Here is a 17,635-nt window from a genome sequence, read left to right as displayed (position 1 = left end):
ATGCACATACATACATACATATTTTTTCTCTTAGTCTCTCCTCCTTAAACTCATATTAGTGACCCCAATACCGTCAGCCCCAAAAGGAAACACAAATTGGCAAACTAGTCTTCTCTTCTTTCATTGAATTGTAAGTACATGTACACATATGCAGGATTTCTTGCCATCCATTTTTTACAAAAAGGGCATCTATAGGCACTTCTTCATCTTTTTTTTTTTGTTTCAGTCAGCAATACCACACAAAACATACTTCATTCATAGATTACCTTCTTGATGGCAGTCACTTGATTCCACTTTTTTGCTACTATGAATATTGTCACAATACACATTTTTGTACCTCTATCCTCATATGCTGCTGCTTGTATTTGTGTGGCATAGACTCACAAGAGGAAGAATACTGTGCCAAAGGTTATGAGAATTTTTAACTGTAATACATTTTCTAGTTCACTTTTTTAAAAAGCCTACAATTCTTTAATTTTCTACCAGCAATGTATGAAAAATAGCATTTTCCCTTAACCAAGATGTCTTTCACAAGGATTCACACACACATATCACACAGGCAATTATTTGTATTATTATGCAAATGCATCCTAAAACATTCAGAATCCTCTCAGAAGGCTTCTGCATTTGTCCTATAAGGTTGGAGGAGGATCTGTGGGAAGAAATCCCCAGGTTTCAGGTATTGTGACATTATGGCACCATTCTAAGGATGAAGGGCCGGGAGAGAGCATGGGCAAGATCTACATGGCCCTGGGAGAGCCGAGGAGTTTCACTAAGGTCCTGCAGAATCCAGCCCTGGATACTCAAAACTGACAGCAGTGCTCTGGAATGCATTTCTCCCTCTGATTTACCATCCTGCTACTTTTCATGCAGATCTCACTCTCTGGCTGGGATCTCCTGGCCTTTTGCATGCATCTCGAAGATGGTTTCCATTACCCTTCTGGTCACGAAACTGTCATTCTGGACATGTGCCTTATACAACTAACACCATTCAAGAGTGTGTAAATACTGTAACATACCTTTGGTGTTTTTTCTTTTTTTTCCCTCTCAGTGGAAAATAGACTTATGCCATAGGCCAAAGAAAAAGAAAAAGGATTACAGAAAGTGTGAAGCAATCAGTTGTTAATTACTAAAGTCTTTACTGTCACCAAATCATAATAAACTGTAAAAAAAAAAAAAAAGAGTCCACAGGAAGTATCACTTTATAAACATTCTTCCTAGTATTTTTTTTAACCCACAACTATTTCTTTGTGACATTTTAACTATTCTAATTGAGATATTGCCCTCAAGGTAAGTACCCAGAAATCTATAAATCTCTATCGACCAGCGTGACTGTCATTGAAAAATCACATAGTCCTAGGGATGGCTTCTGTATTAAAATGCCATTTAATGTGTCTCCCTGCTGAAATCAAATGATTAGAAGTAAGCTTCTGTGTCTATTCTATTTTATGACATTATTAAATAAAATTCCTTAACTTCTTCATTTATAAAAATCATTAATAACGTCAGGAAAGACTTCAATGAATCACCAACCCCATAACCTTCCTATATATATTAAATGACTAGTATATATGTTCCAAAGAAGCGGTAAAATGGAAAAGAGAGAAACTGCTTGTAGTTGAGCTCCTATCGTATGTGTTGCTTTGATGCCTTCTCTTCTCTATGCTGAAAAATATCTTGGTGTTTTAATATTTTTTAGAGTTCATACTGTCCTGTTAATTATTACTGTGGCTCTCAATGATCTCTCTCCAAATTTAGCATATTTCTCTTTCATTATAAGGCCTGGAATTGGGGCACTAGGCTATCAGGTAAATATTCAAATGTCTTATGTTGGTAACTCTTGGTTTCCTTTGGTCTTTTATTGTAAATGTATATGTTTAGAGAGAGAAATGATTTCCAAGAAGTTACTGGATGCAAAGCTCCATGATTTTGATACCCTTAATATTCCAAATAAAAGCTTGTCAGCACCAGACCACCTACAAGAAAGCATGGGTCTTGAGAGGTGATCTAGAGAGATGGTAACTTACAGGCTGGATGGAAAAGCAAGTGGTAACTTTATATCCATTTCTCTTTCATGGAGGGAAACTGCTTCTCCATTTGCTGCTCTAGTATGTGAGCTATTTTTACCCTGCTCTTTTACTTCCTATATTTGATAAAACAAAGATATTTATATTTCTAATGGATTTCAATGTAAAGCATCCATATAGTATTAAGCAAGACTGATCTTAACCAATGAAGTAGTTTAATTAGCCTATTTCAAAGGGAACACTGTAAAATAATTTTGAGCAATAATAATTACAACTTAGATTGCATTAAAATGCATTTTTGGTCATTTATGAAAGACGTATCTTTCACAAAATATTCAGATTAGAAGATTCAGATTAAACCAGATTTTTATATATATATATATATATATAAAAAACTATAAATATATATGTAGAACTATGAATACATATATTTATACATATATAAGTGCATATATGTATAAACATTTATACATATATAAATATATATATATAGTTTATAGGCCTTATATCATAAAAAATTCAGAAAACCACCTAAGGTGATTCTACTTTTATGATATTATCAGACACATAGTGTCTATGAAGAAAAAAATAAAAGAAGGACGTTTGTGAACTCCTAACTTCCCTATTGTTGCCCAGTGCTCTGTGTTCACTATCAAAATTTAAGAGTTCAAAAATATTTTTTCCAGGTTTCTTAACAGAGTATTTCTATTTGCAGGTTAATCAAGCCCATTGGTATAAAAGTCTCTTCAGAAATAATTTGGTATATGCCTCAACGTTTGAGAGAATACTAGAAACATAGCTTCCTGTACTTATGGAAAATTTCACAAACCTGCATTTTTAAATCTATTGATTATTATAGTTACAGTTTTTCTCTGTCTCATAGGAACTGATGTCCCATTCTTTGATATATAACCTTGATTTCACTCAATATCTGAAGGTATGTTCTTCAATGAGAGGTGAATGTTTGATATCTGGCTATAATCACACTTTGAGGTGGAATCACATGATGATTCACTCATTGAATCTACTACTTATACAAATGTATGGTTAATGCTTATATGATAAAATGTTTGAGAAACCAGAAGGTACATCAATATATGTAAATGCTCTTTTAGCTCCAGATTTCTTGAACCTGTGATATAGCACAGAATATTGTTGAATATCGCTTTATTTTTTAATTTTAGGCTAACCTAAGTGTATCTGGTCAAAAAGAATATGTACACCTCAACTCTAAGTTGTTTATGTATATTTTATATTGAGTTATTGCAACATTTCTCAAAGTAAAAAAAAAGATAAATTTATAACAAAATTGGAGTTAAAATAACTTGAGGGAGCCTAAGAAAAATATATCTGTGAATCTAGAGATGAAAACAAACTCAAGCTATGAGCAGCTTGTGTTTATAGAAAAAAAGTCATACCACAAATCATGACTCTTTTTCCTTTCTGTAAATTTAAATACAGTGGATGAAGTAGAACTTATAAAGTCAACTTTGTAATTCAATAACAAGACCTCATTAACAAATCTTTACTTGAAAAATTAATTCAAACTGTCTGGAATATGCAACATTGTATGTCCTACATTAGGTAAATTATTGGTAATAACAGGAAATAAGAATGACAGCATTTCCATAAGATGCATTTTTTTTTGGTTATGGCCACTGACAGATGAAATTGTAGTTCAGAATTTACTTAATGTCATCATGAAAAAATCTGAGCATGATAAGAAGAGACATATTCTTGCATTCATATATGCATATCTAATAATATATTGTATCACAATCACAAATATTTCCACATTTAACTCTCCTCTCCCTAACACACAAAGGGGCCCCATACAGTACTCTGAGATTACTGAAATTAATCTGCCATATCCTGGGTCTTCCCTTTTTCAGCTTACCCTCCTAGGTATTATCTTCAGCCCCACCTGTCCTTCCTAAACTATACCTCTTCACAGCAGCTAAATGTTAGGTGAAAGTTTCTGATGGAATTTGAAAGCTACATGGCTTTTATGATGAAAAAAAGGAAACAGCATTTCCCAAAGAGCATTCCATGAGAAGTTAATAAGTATGCTAAAAACAAAATGTGCCCCAAAGAAAATCAGATTGGAAAATCTCTTATTAAGCAAAATTTAAGATGTTTCTTTACTAAAGAATGCATAATAGCCTTTTATACGCTAAAGTGAATTCTGATCTCAAAGAGATGTACGTAGCAGGCAATGTTAACAGATTCATTTCACCATAGACCTTTCTGTTTTTCAATTAAGCCCCTCTTATCACATTCAGGAACTATTGTTCCCATGGAAGCAATAAAACCCAGTTTTGAGACTGCTAAAGGAAAGGGGAAAGTGTTATGTGGGATTTTAATAACAGCCTTTTGGTAAAGATGGGTATTTTGCACAAGGAGGGCAGATACAGATGCCCTACAATCATATCAACACGCTGATCGTTCTGAGCGATGTATATGAAGTATCCATTCAACAGAGGGAGCAATAAGTGACAGCAAATCAGGCAAGGCAGGAAAGTAGGGCCAGGGCAGGGTGAGGCAAAATTTAAGGAGGTATGTACTAGCACGTCTTGGAAAGTGAGTATCTCTTTAAATTTTGAGTTGAGGCACCTCACTCTCCTCACCCTAGCTTGGGCCCTTCAGAAAAGATGGACCATCTCTCCTCATGCTTGTAGAAGAATTTTGTCTACCAAACGCCAGAACTCTTTTCTATTACTGTATTACGATACTCTGTAATTAAATTAAAAAAAAATTATGGCCATAGTAAATGCTCTTTGAAATATTTTCAAGAAATAGAGAGGTATATAAAATAAAAAGTGAGGTTCTCTCAACCCCATAGTTCTACTAGGTACATAGCCAAGAGAACTGAAAACATATGTTCACCCACAAACTTCTATATGAGTGTTCATTATATTATGCTTATTAGCCAAAAAGTAGAAACAAACCAAATACTGAATGAATGAATAAACAAAATGTGGTACATTCATACAATGGAATAGTATCCACCCTAAAAAGGAATGAAGTTCTGATACATCCTGTATGGATGCATCTTGAAAACATAGGCCAAGAGAAAGAAGGCAGACACAAAAGGTCACATACTGTATGACTCTATTTATATGAAATGTCCACAGTAGGAAAATCCATAGAGGCAGAAAGTAGATTAGTGGTTGCCAGGTAATAGTGGAAGGAGGAAGTATGGAATTTCTTGTGGAGGTGATGGGAATGCTCTATACTAGACAGTGGAGATGGTTGTAGAACATTGTCAACATACTAAAACCCACTGAATTGTATGCTTTCAAATGCTGAAGTGTATGATATGTGAAATATTGTTCAATAATAAATTTTTTAAAGCTAAAATGAGTGAAGGTCTGATCACTTTCCCTTATGTAGCCAGAATTTATAGTGTACCTACTATGTGCAGGGCACATCTGTAAATGTTTTACTTCATTAACTCATTTAATCCTTGAAACCACCCAATGAAACATCTTTTAAAGATAAGGAAGTTGAGGCACCAAGCAGGTTAAAAAATTTGCCCAAAGCCCTGTAGCTAGGAAGGGACAGAGCTGGGCTTACAAAACCAGGCAATCTAGCTTCAAAGCTCACATTGCACACTAATTACTAGGAGCAATGACCATTAAAAATTGGGGTATATACTTCTAGGCACACACATGCATATGTATGTGTGTCGATAGATAACAAGTACTCACATGGGACTATACATACTAGAGGTCAGCAAACTATAGCCCATAGACCAAATCAGGCCCACCATCTGTTTATACATAATCCATGAGCTAAGAATGGAAGAATGGATTTTATATTTTTAAATGGTTGAGAACGAAGGAATGAAAAAAGAAGAGTATCATTTCATGACATACAAAAAGCATGTAAAACTCAAATTTTAGTATCAATAGAAATTTTATTGGGACACCGCCAGCTCATTTATTGTTTTGTCTGTGATGGGCTTCTACACTACAAAAGCAGAGTTGAGAGGTGGCAACAGACAGTGTGACCCCCGCAAAGCATTAAATATTCCTATCAGGCCATTTACAGAAAAATTTTGCTGACCCTTGGATTATACCATACAAGATACTCTAAAACTTTCTTAGGTCACTAAACATTATATCATGTTCAACCTCCCAGACTTCTTAATTTCATTAAATGGCTGCAAAATTAAAATGCACCTGAAAGTATTAAATCTTCCCCCTATTGATGAAAAGGGCATATTCTTTATCAAATTTCTCTCCAAATGGTTGGATTAATTTATTTACCTCCTAATGTGAAAATGACTTACATTTTGGTGGCCTAAGTACCTGGTCTTTGGGAAGTTTCGTGCCTGTCTCACCTGAATGCAGGCTCTTTTCACAGTTGCTCAATAGTCACCTAACAAAGATGTTGAGTTCTGAGCTGTTTTGGGCTGCACGGTCAGGTCAGCTTTGCACAGATTACATAGAGGGACTCATCTCTCATTCTTCTCAACAATCTTACCTTCCCTGCTTGGGCCTATTACACAGAAACTTCTTTTACAAGTAGTTAGAAAAGTGGAAGAGTAGCTGCCGCTCTTTTGTTGTCCCTCTGTAGTGGATACTGTGGTGGGCTGTCAGGTCCCTCACTATTCTGTGTTGAGATATTCATTCTCCTGCTGTTGGCAGCTCATGACCTTCAGTTGTTTCGCTTTGGGAATTGTTTTCAGCTGAACAAGGCTACCTTGCCTAATGTCATGACCTTTTGTCCAGGGGCAAATCCATCCAGTAACTGATCAGTGTGGGAATATAAAAGCCCATCCACCTTGACTTAAGGCAAGACAATTATAAAAGGCCATCCCAGATCTAGAGCTCCCTGTAGAATCCACTGAGGTTCAGTTGAACTTATTCATTGTGAGACTTCTCCTGTTCAATTCTTCTCTCATTGCACAAAGATGTTGCACTGAGAACATTACTGCATAAATTTCCTACAACCAAAACTGCATCAGAGAGTCTGTTTCTTGGGGAAACCGACCTAAAACACTCCTAACTAACTCTTCCTAAAGGAAGAGAGATGTGATATTTGATAAGATGCCTGAGAATAGGAGAGGAAAATGAGTCCCTGTAGCTTGGCCCCTTCAACTCTCTCTTTTTGGGGCCACCCCCATGCAGGGAGGTGCATGCTCCTCCTGCTACCTTTGTAAGGTAAGTCATGCCTCAGACTATGCTTTTCTGAGGCAAATCTGACCAACCATCATCTCTTTTCACAGTAACGAGGCTCTAAACTGTTGTGACAAGGAAGATGTCTATGGGAATCTTCTCTGAAGACTAGATTTTCCCTAGGATTGGATCTCCCAAAATCTAAATTTAGTTGAGGATTCCAGGAAGTTAAATTATGGTAGTAAACCTAATCTAAGCTCTCCAATTTGGCCTGATCAATAATTATGCTAATGATTTGATCTTTATCTGCTTGATTCCTTTGTCTTTGTTTGTTCAGTTGGGTTAAAACTATGGGACAGGAAAGAATGATGATCATCATCCTAGACCCACACTGACAAACAGGAGCACTACATACATCCAAAAGGTAAACCTTCATTCCTCAATATTAACCATTTACAGTCTAATTTAACAGTTTTAATTAATAGTCTCTTTTACCTATATAAACAGGGAGATGCTACCCCAGCAACTCTTTAGATTGGGGCAGGTCTTAGTTCAAATCCACCTTGAGCATTTGTGATTTAGGAAGCAGTTTTCAAATAGGAAAACTGAGCTGTGTCCTTATCAGTAACTGAATCAGAGAAGATCCATCTCAGATTTGGTTTAAGGATTAAAAGCAAAAATACATATGAAGTATCTCTGGCAATACCTTATATAGTGGGTATTCAATACATAGTACTTCATAGCTCAGTAAGTATTAAGAACTATTATATAATATACCCATATGGGTGCTCTCTAGATTCTTCAGAGAGAACAAAAATCCCCTCTTCTACTTCCAAAAGGTAGGAGGATGACTTTTCATTCCAAAGAGATTATTTCAAGCCAAAATTCTAAACGAGTCAGTGAATCGGGGTCACACCAAAATTAACAAGTACAAAAGTAGGTAATAAGTGACACAGAGAAACAGGGAGCAAAGGCAATCACATCCACCTTCCCCTTTATGTTATAAAATGCAAAGGTTAGATGCTATAGACTGAATGTTTGTGTCCCCGCAAAGTTCATGTTAGATCCTAACCCCCAATGTGATGGTATTAAGAGGTGAGGCCTTTGGGAGGCAATTAAGTCATGGGGTGGAGCCCTCATGAATGGGATTAGTGCCCTCATAAATGAGATCCCAGAGAACTCTCTTGTCCCTTCCACCAAGTGAGGACACACTGAAAAGACAGTATCTATGAAACAGGAAGCGGGCCCGCACCAGACATTGAATGTGTTGGCACCTTGGTCTTGGATTTCCTAGGCTCCAGAACTGTGAGAATTAAATGTTTGTTGTTTAGCCCACCCAGTGTATGGTATCCTGTTGAAGCAGCCCAAACTAAGAAAGAAGAGAATGTTCCATTTGCCTGCTAAGAGCATTGTTAACTCTGGCCACGCAGGTACCCGGGAAGTGAGAGCCTGCAGAGACTGGCTGCCAATGATGGCAGCTACCAAACTGGGGCTCTCATTACATTTGGCCCCAGGCATCAAACAACTCAAGAGTCACCTTCATACTGCTAGTATGTGGCAAAGGAAGGAGGGAAGCCTGTGGTGGTTAGCCCCATCATATTCTCTTCTCTTAGAGAGGGAGAACCAAGTCCCTGGAGAGTTTAGAAAAGCAGCTTGAACCCAGAGGCTGAGTAGGAAGCTGAAATGGGTAAGGTTAGGCAATGACCAACACTGGAAAGCTCAGCAGAGAACCAGTTAACCAAGATAAGAATGTTTCACTTATGTCAGGGTGAACGCAACTTGATGCTCAGCATTTATTACTCCGGGGATTTCTCTGCTGTGACCCAGCATTCAGATGAAAGATCTTGCACACTAAGAATAAAACTAAGAAAAACTATGAAAAGAGTGAGTTTTCTCATCACAAGGAAAAAATAAAGAACTAAAATGTATAAAAAAGAAAAGAGTGAGTTTCCTTAAACTTCTGGGAAGAAAATTCTAATTTGTCACAACGTGTTCCAGGAAAAGAACCTGGGATTGGAGGTGGAGGTGACTGCCTTTGGAACGTAGATTCTGGGGATATAATCACTGACCTGATTTGTCTTCTTAGCCTGTGATGCTTGTGATTTTGTGAACTCAGAACTATTAACACTATTAATATGAGTAATTTGGTCCAAAAATCAAGCTCAAACATTTAACACCATGACCTTCGGAACTAGTGAATTCCAGAGAGGAGCTGAATGCTCTGTGAAGAAATATTTCCCTTACCAATTTTTTTCTAAATCTGTTGAACATAGACGTTAGAGTAATCTCAAGTCTGATGCTTTAAAACAAGAGAGAGAGAGGGAGAGGAACAGAAAGGAAGGAGAATAAGGAGGAAGAGGAGGAGAAGAGGAAGGACGGAAGGAAGGAAAGAAGGAAAGAAGGGAGGGAGGAGGAAAATAACAAAAGGCAAATGAAGGGAAAGGAAGGGAAGGGGAAGAAAGGGAAGAGAAATCCATTCCTTTAAAATACGTTCCATAATTCTTTTTAAAGACCATGATTATATTACATAGATTATATTCCAGAAAGCAGTTTGGTTTATAAATAATAAATAAGACCTGACAAAAAAGGGAGAAGGAAAAATTACTGAAACATTCTATTTCTGAATTCTGTTAGGCATTACACATCACTGGTAGAGAGCACAGAGACACGGGAGATTTAAAGAATGTGTTTAAATCTTTGTAAATATAAGGTGCCAGAGATTCCAGTTCAAAGAAACAGATTACTAGCTTAAGAAATGGGAGAAAAGTTCTGAGACCTCTCTCACGCAGTCATACCAGTTTCTGCAGGAATGCAGGAATTCTTGAAAAATGGTTAGTTCTATAAACATATGGGCACGGCGGAACTTTCCATGGAAGAGAAAAAAAGTTTTCCAGGTATTTAAAACATCCTCCATTTTTCTGTATTTATTTCATTAATTTTTCTTCTTTTATGGAAAGGAGGAAATTGCCGGGCTCACCTGTATCAAACCCCACACTTGGCACTAAGTCCACGGTTCCGTGAAAGGCTCCGGCCCACGCTGAGGTAGCAGTGGTGACTGTAGTCGGATCTGTTTTTGTGATGTCACACGGGGGAGCGGGAATCCTGGCCGCACGTACAGACGGCATCAGCAGGGGCCCGTAGGATGGATCCAGGGCAGAGCCAGCAGAAGGGTGGTGGTGATGGTGGTGGTGGTGGTGGTGGTGGCGGTGGTGCATGTGGGGGTGGTGATGCCGCATGTACATGTCATGCATGTGGCTGTAGGACGGGCTCACCTGAGATGCCAAAGGGTAGTGCCAGGACTCGGACACGGGAGGGGGAGGGGCGGGGCCAGTCTGATGCAGCCCATGTCCTGACCAGGGGCTGGGGTCAGCGGCAGTAAAGGTGCCAGGGGGTGCAGTGACCTGGAAGTCAGGATGAACTCCCCCCAAACAGGGTGCAGATGGGGGCTGGTAAGAGCTGGTCCAAAAGGAAGTCGGGAAACTACTCCGCTGGCTTGAGAGAGCTGAGCTGTCTGAGAAGACAGAAAAATACATTATTTACATAAGATTCAGTTCTGGGATAGACTTGCCTCTACTTGTCCAATATTTTACAAGCAGGCTAATTAGTATACACTCTTTTTCTCCCCACACAGAGGTGAATAGATACCAGGTAAGCCTCTGAGTTGCCATGCCAAGTCAGTGCTCAGGGGTCCAGGTGCTGAACGAGTCCCCTGCTTTGTTTGCTTAGCTTAGGCTGTCACAGTCTAGGCTGAGGTCGGCAAGTCTGGGACTGGAAAGCTTCATTTCCTCCTGCGTGTCTTGCTGCCATCAAGTCTGAGCAGAGGTCACAGGTATACAAGTCTCAGGTAAGAAAAGCTTATGCCATAGACGTGATTCAGGTAGGTTGGAAACGATGATGTTTACCAGTTTCTTTTAAAGGAAAATATAATTTTCACCCAAACTAACCATTTTAATGCTAAAGTAACAGATGGAAGTAAGATCACAATGATGCTTGCCAACCCCCATTTTCCATCAAGAAGAGTATGTTCCAAGCTTATTTTTTCTGTACAGGTCTGGGAGTTTCTAAACTGAAAATAATAATAGTTCACATTTAGTGTCAGTGACCAAATGCCCAATACTAGGCCAGGAGCTTTGCATGGATTTGATCTCATTGGATCCTCACTCCAACCCTATGAGGTAGTTACTGTTATTATCCCCATTTTAGAGATGTGGAAACTGAGGCAGGGAAGAAGCTCAAGAGTCACAGCTGGCAAGTGGGAGACTGGGCTTTGAAGACAGGTAGCCTGCCTGGATGGCTGGCTCTCACCATACCTGTGCCACAGGACAGCACACTTGTAACTATAAGCTGAACATCTAGAATTTGGTGACGATTCTGTGGAAATCATGAGTGGAGGAGATTCAACTGTGGTAACGGATTTGAGGAGATGTTTAGGGAAGGGGAAATGATATCAGAGAATAGCATTTGGAGATAAATAAGCAAGAGGGAGAACCGTCCTCGACTTTGCTTCAATTCAATTTCTCCACTCAGTGGTCTTGACATATTTATATAGATGACCTACTATGTGTGAAACATGGGGCAACTAGGGATGACCGGACAGATATCACCTTTAATCACAATCTGGCAGGGGACAGACAAGTAAATAGACATGAGCAATGTAACTTGGTTTGTGCTCTCATAAGGGGAAATATAGGGAGAGGGCACTAAAGCTAAGAAAGTAATAGCTAAATAGAAAGGGTCAGGAGGGCTAGCCTTGTGAAGAGGTAGGGAAGAGTGTTTTAGGCCAGGGGTCACCCCGGGCCATGGACCAGTAGTGGTCCGTGGCCTGTTCGGAACCAGGCCACACAGCAGGAGGTGAGCAGCGAGAGAGCCAACGAAGCTTCCTCTGTATTTACAGCTGCTGCCTATCATTCGCATTACCGCCTGAGCTCCGCCCCCTGTCAGCATTATGGTGAGTTGTATAATTATTTCATTATATATTACAACGTAATAATAATAGAAATAAAGTGCACAATAAATGTAATGCGCTTGAATCATCCCAAAACCCTCCCCCTTACCCACCTCCTCTGTAGAAAAATTGTCTTCCACGAAACAGGTCCCAGGTGCCATAAAGGTTGGGGACTGCTGTTTTAGGCTAATGCAAAAGTATGTGAAAAAAAGGCCAAAAATTACACATACACACACAAATAGCATTTGAGGGACAAAAAAGAGTTCAGTGGGCAGATGGTGACAAACAGACTATGGTCTAAGAAAGAACCACATGGGTATGGTTTTATGAGCCACGCACTAAGTGTGGGCGCTGTCCTGAGGAGATCCAGTGAGCTTAAAAGGGTTTTAATCTAGGGAGCGTTACAGTCAGAACTGTGTTTAGAAGGCTCGATACCTCCAGTGAGAGCCGGGTGCCTCCAGTGCAGGGTAACTAAGCAAGCACTGGCCTGGGAGTCTGGGGGGCTCAGCCAGAAAGCTGACACCCAGCAATTACCCTGTCTCATTGCAGGACCCCAAATGATCTGTTGGCCTCTCTGTGGCTCAGTGTCTTCCAATCAAATATGAGGCATTTGAGCTCATTTAATTCCAAATATCTTCTGGCCCCATACTTCTAACCATTCTGTGACATGTCCTATAGAGTATTTGTATCTATAGGTAACGATAAGGTTGCTTAGTACATTAGTCATGCGAGTACAGTAAAATAGTATTTTTATACTGGGTTCCACACAAAAGAACCTTGCTAGATCCTGCCATGGAATGAAAGATATCCTAAGAAGTACTGTGAAATAAAAGTATTCAGAAGTCTGACATGTTCACGTTCTCATGTCATAAACTTCCAGGACATAGTTTTCTTGCCTCAGGGAAAGCTTATATAACTTGACTCAACCCTTACATATGTAATTTGATGAACGTAATTACGATTATCACCGGGTTGTTCAAACATTTCCTTTCTCTAGCTTCCCTAAAGGCTGTGGCACTAGCACTGCGAGCTTTTCCTCTCTCTCCCCATCAGCCCTACAGCAGAGCTATCAGCCACCCCATCCGTAGACAGATAGCTATTCAGTGTCTCAATTCAAGTTTCCTCCCACCCCCTGCTCAGGATCTCCATGGATCTCAAAACCCTTGAGGAAATCTAAGCGATGATGTCTTCAAGAGGCAAAGGATGAAAGGACAAACTATTCTTCCAACCTTCCAATAGTCCTGGCAAACTTTTACTTGAATGGCTTAGTTTTGTCACAATCACAATCTATCAGAAAATAGCACTTAAAGTCACTTACTGGCATTGAGGCAAATATGTTCTATTTAAGAATGGTCTTCCTTTGACATATGAAACGTGTCTGCTAATGACAAGAAGGAAAATTGTGTAAGCTGTAGGAAGAAAATTCAATTTGCCTTAAATGATGGCCGTGCGTAGAATATTTCTATCATACCCACAGTAGAAAGCTGTTAACGTTTAAAGTTTAAAACTCATACAAAGAGTTTATAGAGGCTCCTTATGTTATACAGTGCAGCTTTGCCACCACCAATCTGCTCCTTTGTTCTCACAGATCCAATCTTTGGTGGCAAACCCTTCATTCTGCTCATAATTTGTATCTCTTGCGGGGCCAGAATCCCATTATAAAAACAGCTGAACTCAACCCACAGGTGTGTGCCAGAGACAGAGAGTTCTCTTTATTAATATCCCCCATTAAAATGTCAAAAGTACAGAGAGTATATGTCATTTCCCTGGATGCTTTCCTTTTGTTTCTTTCCATTTGTATGTCCACGGACCTAATTTTATTTTACAGATGCTTACGCATTTTGGATATGCGTGCAGAAATATGAATAATGAAAAAATTCCTTACCAAAAATATTATCCTACTTATGACATATTGTATTGTGATTAGTGAACACATTAGCATTGAAAGTAGAAATCTATTCTAAAAAATGCACCCCATAGAGGCTGAACAAAGCTTTAAAATGCCCCAGGGAAAAATCAAATTAGAAGCAACTTAATATTTTCCCAGTCGGTATGTCTCCTGAGATTAACATAAAGTTTGCAGAGATCTATGCAGCCCTTTTCAAAAATAATGTTGCAGTCTACAAGTAAATGAAACTATATTGAACAGAATATGTTTATGGACAAGTCTACATTTCAAAACCACTATCTGGTATCTTGATTGTTAAAAAAGAAATTCTTGATACAAAGAAACAGATGATATTCTTTGTTTCATGCCTGGGAATCAGTGTGCTTATTTCATATGTGTGTAAATTTTTTCATTACATGACTCTTTGCTTACAAGTATTTAATCACAGCCACATTTTTTGGATGAAAAAGCTTATGAAAAACTGCACACGCTATTTCCATGCAATATTACTTTTTAGCAATTCAGAACTATGCGATATTCACACTCTGTGGTGACTTTGGGCTCAATGATACTGGATATTTGGATGACATTAACACTGAGTCTAACATGTACAAAAAGTCTAAATATACTTTGGTTCAGTTTACATTTGGGATTAAAGAATATTACACATGCATACACACCCTTATTTCTAAACAACAACAAAAAAAGAAAAAGAAAAAAAGAAATTGTCCCATACAACCCACCCAAAGCATACCCAGTAATCTCACTGGTATGGTTTTTAGCAGAAATATGTCTTAGAGACATAAAAGACTTTAACATGGAACATCAAGTGGTTCTTTCAATTTCACAGTAGCTGGGATACTTTTTACATTAAACTTCAATGTCTCTGAAAAACAACCTAAGGGCAAACATTTTATGCAAGAGAAAATTCAACATATAATTTTAAAAAATAAATATTTTGTTACCTAATTTTGAAAAAAAAATGAAAACTATATTAAAAGGAAAAATGAGACCATAAAATGTTGTAGAACCTCTAACTTAAGTCATCTTAAAAATCTCCAGAAAACATATTGTTAGAATAAATACTGATTGGAAACATCCATGTTAAAAGATAATATTTACCTTTTTATTAACCTCAGTGAAAAAAAATGCTACTCCATTCTCAACCTAGAGGGCCCTCGCTCTAATTTTAATTCCCTTCCTCTTGTTCTGCTTCCCATAAAAATAAATCATTGGGTCAGAGGTGAAATGATACGTGTTCCAGTGTTTTCTGTCACTCAGGCATTAAGCATTACCATTATATCAAAAGACTGCCCTCCAGGTATTTTGTTCTAGAGTTGCTCAAAAATGGGCCTTGTGACTCTAAAGTGAGAGTTTCAAGGGGTGCTGTCAGATGCCCTACTCCTTGGAGGCAGGACAATGAGATAAACCAGGCCTCAATTTCCTCCCACGTGTTTGTTCTAAGCTTCCCAGCAGCGATTACTTCCAGTGCCTCTTAGAGATGCCGCCCAACTCTCTCCGTCCCTGTCTCAGTCAGCCCAGGAGATAGGCCCTCTCTCCCCTTCCTCCTCTTTGCTAAGTTTAATGCTCATTTTGAGAGGGCTTTCTTATGAGAATGTTGCTCCAAGAAGACAGATATAGATCAGTCATGCAGAAAACATTTACTTTGCAACTACAACAAGAAAAAGTATATCAAGTTTACCACTCAGCATAGTTTTTAAGCCAGTGACATATTTGTCTATGTCTCGACTTAACTACTCGCTTTCCCTACACACACACACACACACACACACACACACACACACACACACACACTTTCTGTAATAACACTTAAGCACTGAGGTCAGTGAATAGACATATTTGAAGCCGATGCTTCTATTGGATGGGATAAGGAGACAGTCAGATTCATTAGGTTTTCTTAACTGAGAAGCCCTACTCAATCCATGAGGAGATATAATGGGAGAAGAGGTAGTCGTTGTGATGTCATGTCAAATAAAGTACAAATATTTCCTGTCAACTGTTTGCCTCAAAGCTGCAAAATGTCTAAAGAGGACTTTCCTAACTCCATCAAGATACAGACGCAACGTATGACCGTTGTTCCATCATTAGCTGACACTCTATCATTTGCCTAAAGATTTACTGTGGAAATACATTCTGCAACCAAACATAATTCAGTTTTAAATTCCTTTGAAGTACTGTAGCACTCGTGTAGCACTGTGAAAACCTCATGCCATAAATTAGACCCTTTAATTTAATACAGCTGGTCAGCAGCTCCTCCTAAAGTATTATTGCCACGGCCATCAACATTGTCAATAGCCTTGAGTACTTAGTATGTCCAAAACACTGTGTTTTTGCCAGGAATACAAACTTCCAGAAAACAGTGTTTCTGAATAAAGATCCAAGGTTGGTTTTCTATGTGCCAAATGAGTGGAAACTTACTTAAGGAAGAGAGAAAAGGCATCTGACCTTCAGTCAGTGCCTTGCATCGAGCCCTATGCCAAATAATTCATATATATTATCAAAATATCTTTACAACAACCCTAGGAGATGGGTATTAATCAACACATATTACAGTTGAAATTAATCTCAGAGAGACTTTGAGAATTAATCGAAGATAACATTGCAACCAGGCAGTAATAAGGTCCAAACTTGAACCCAAAACAAACATAATCCAACCAAAGACCACATTATGCAAACCTGTGTTGCTTTGGCAATTAGTACAATATTTCCAGCAACTCTCTTAACTAGACATGGGAATCTCAATTTATTATACTTCTCTTTAACATATTCAATAGTTGCTAAATCCTTAATTACATTTTGTGGATTTCATATGAATGTTATCCAACTCATGTATACTTAACTAAAAACACTAATTCACAACTAGAAACAACTATGGCAAAGTTTTATTCACGAGTAGAAAGTAAATAATACATTTCAAATCATAGAACTTCACAGAAAAAAAGATTTCAACAACCACTTAATTCAACCCCCTTATTTTATAAATAAGAAAACTGTACCCAAAGATTGCATACAACTTATTACTGATAAATTCTCTATTAAGGATTTTTTTGTTTTCTAATCCTGGGTACATGATATGAACTTGGTTCATCTAATTTAATCACTTGATCATTCAATTCATATTCCATATTTTTCACATAGAAATGCTTTATCCTGAGTATTGGGGAAAACGATGTGAGTTAACTAGATAGGATATATATAGTCTCAGTGGAAGAGGAAGAGATGGAAATTGAAGAGCATGCTGTGTTTGCCTGGGCTACTCTGATAAAGTAACATACAAAGCTCTAAAAATTCTGGTCTCTACTTACACCTCTTCTTTTCATTCCATTCACACTAGTATTTCCGCTTCTCGTTGAACACTCAAGTTCAATTTTTCCTCAGGGCCTTTGCACTGGCTGTTCCCTCTGCCGTAAATAATTTCTCCCTAGATATTTGTGTGATAAGAAGCGCTCTTATTTCCTTCGGGTCTGTGCTCAAATGTAAGTCTTAGAGAGACCATCTGTTATCACCTTAAGTAAAATAATACCTTGCATCTCATTATATATATATTGCCTGTCTCTTTCACTAGAAAGCTCCATTGAGTGTAGAAGCTTAGACTCTCCTGTCCATTGCTATATTCCCACTACCTAGAACA

The 17,635-nt window shown here is 38.3% G+C and overlaps 1 protein-coding gene across 4 annotated transcripts in view; it reads right to left on the bottom strand.

Moving 5' to 3' along the window:
• VGLL3 (vestigial like family member 3) overlaps nucleotides 1-17,635 on the bottom strand; it is a 47,368-nt gene that overhangs the window by 15,670 nt on the left and 14,063 nt on the right. For all 4 annotated transcript variants that reach the window (XM_082460541.1, XM_082460540.1, XM_082460543.1 and 1 more), the window contains exon 3: nucleotides 10,128-10,661. In XM_082460541.1, coding sequence (XP_082316667.1) covers nucleotides 10,128-10,661 — 534 coding nt within the window. The remainder of the gene's footprint in view (nucleotides 1-10,127; nucleotides 10,662-17,635) is intronic.

The sequence above is a fragment of the Balaenoptera physalus genome, assembly GCF_965194825.1.
Source record: "Balaenoptera physalus genome assembly, chromosome: 4".
In the NCBI taxonomy this organism is placed as follows: Eukaryota; Metazoa; Chordata; class Mammalia; order Artiodactyla; family Balaenopteridae; genus Balaenoptera; species Balaenoptera physalus.
Note: the sequence above shows the minus strand (reverse complement) of the source record. Positions and strands in the feature narration are given on the sequence as shown.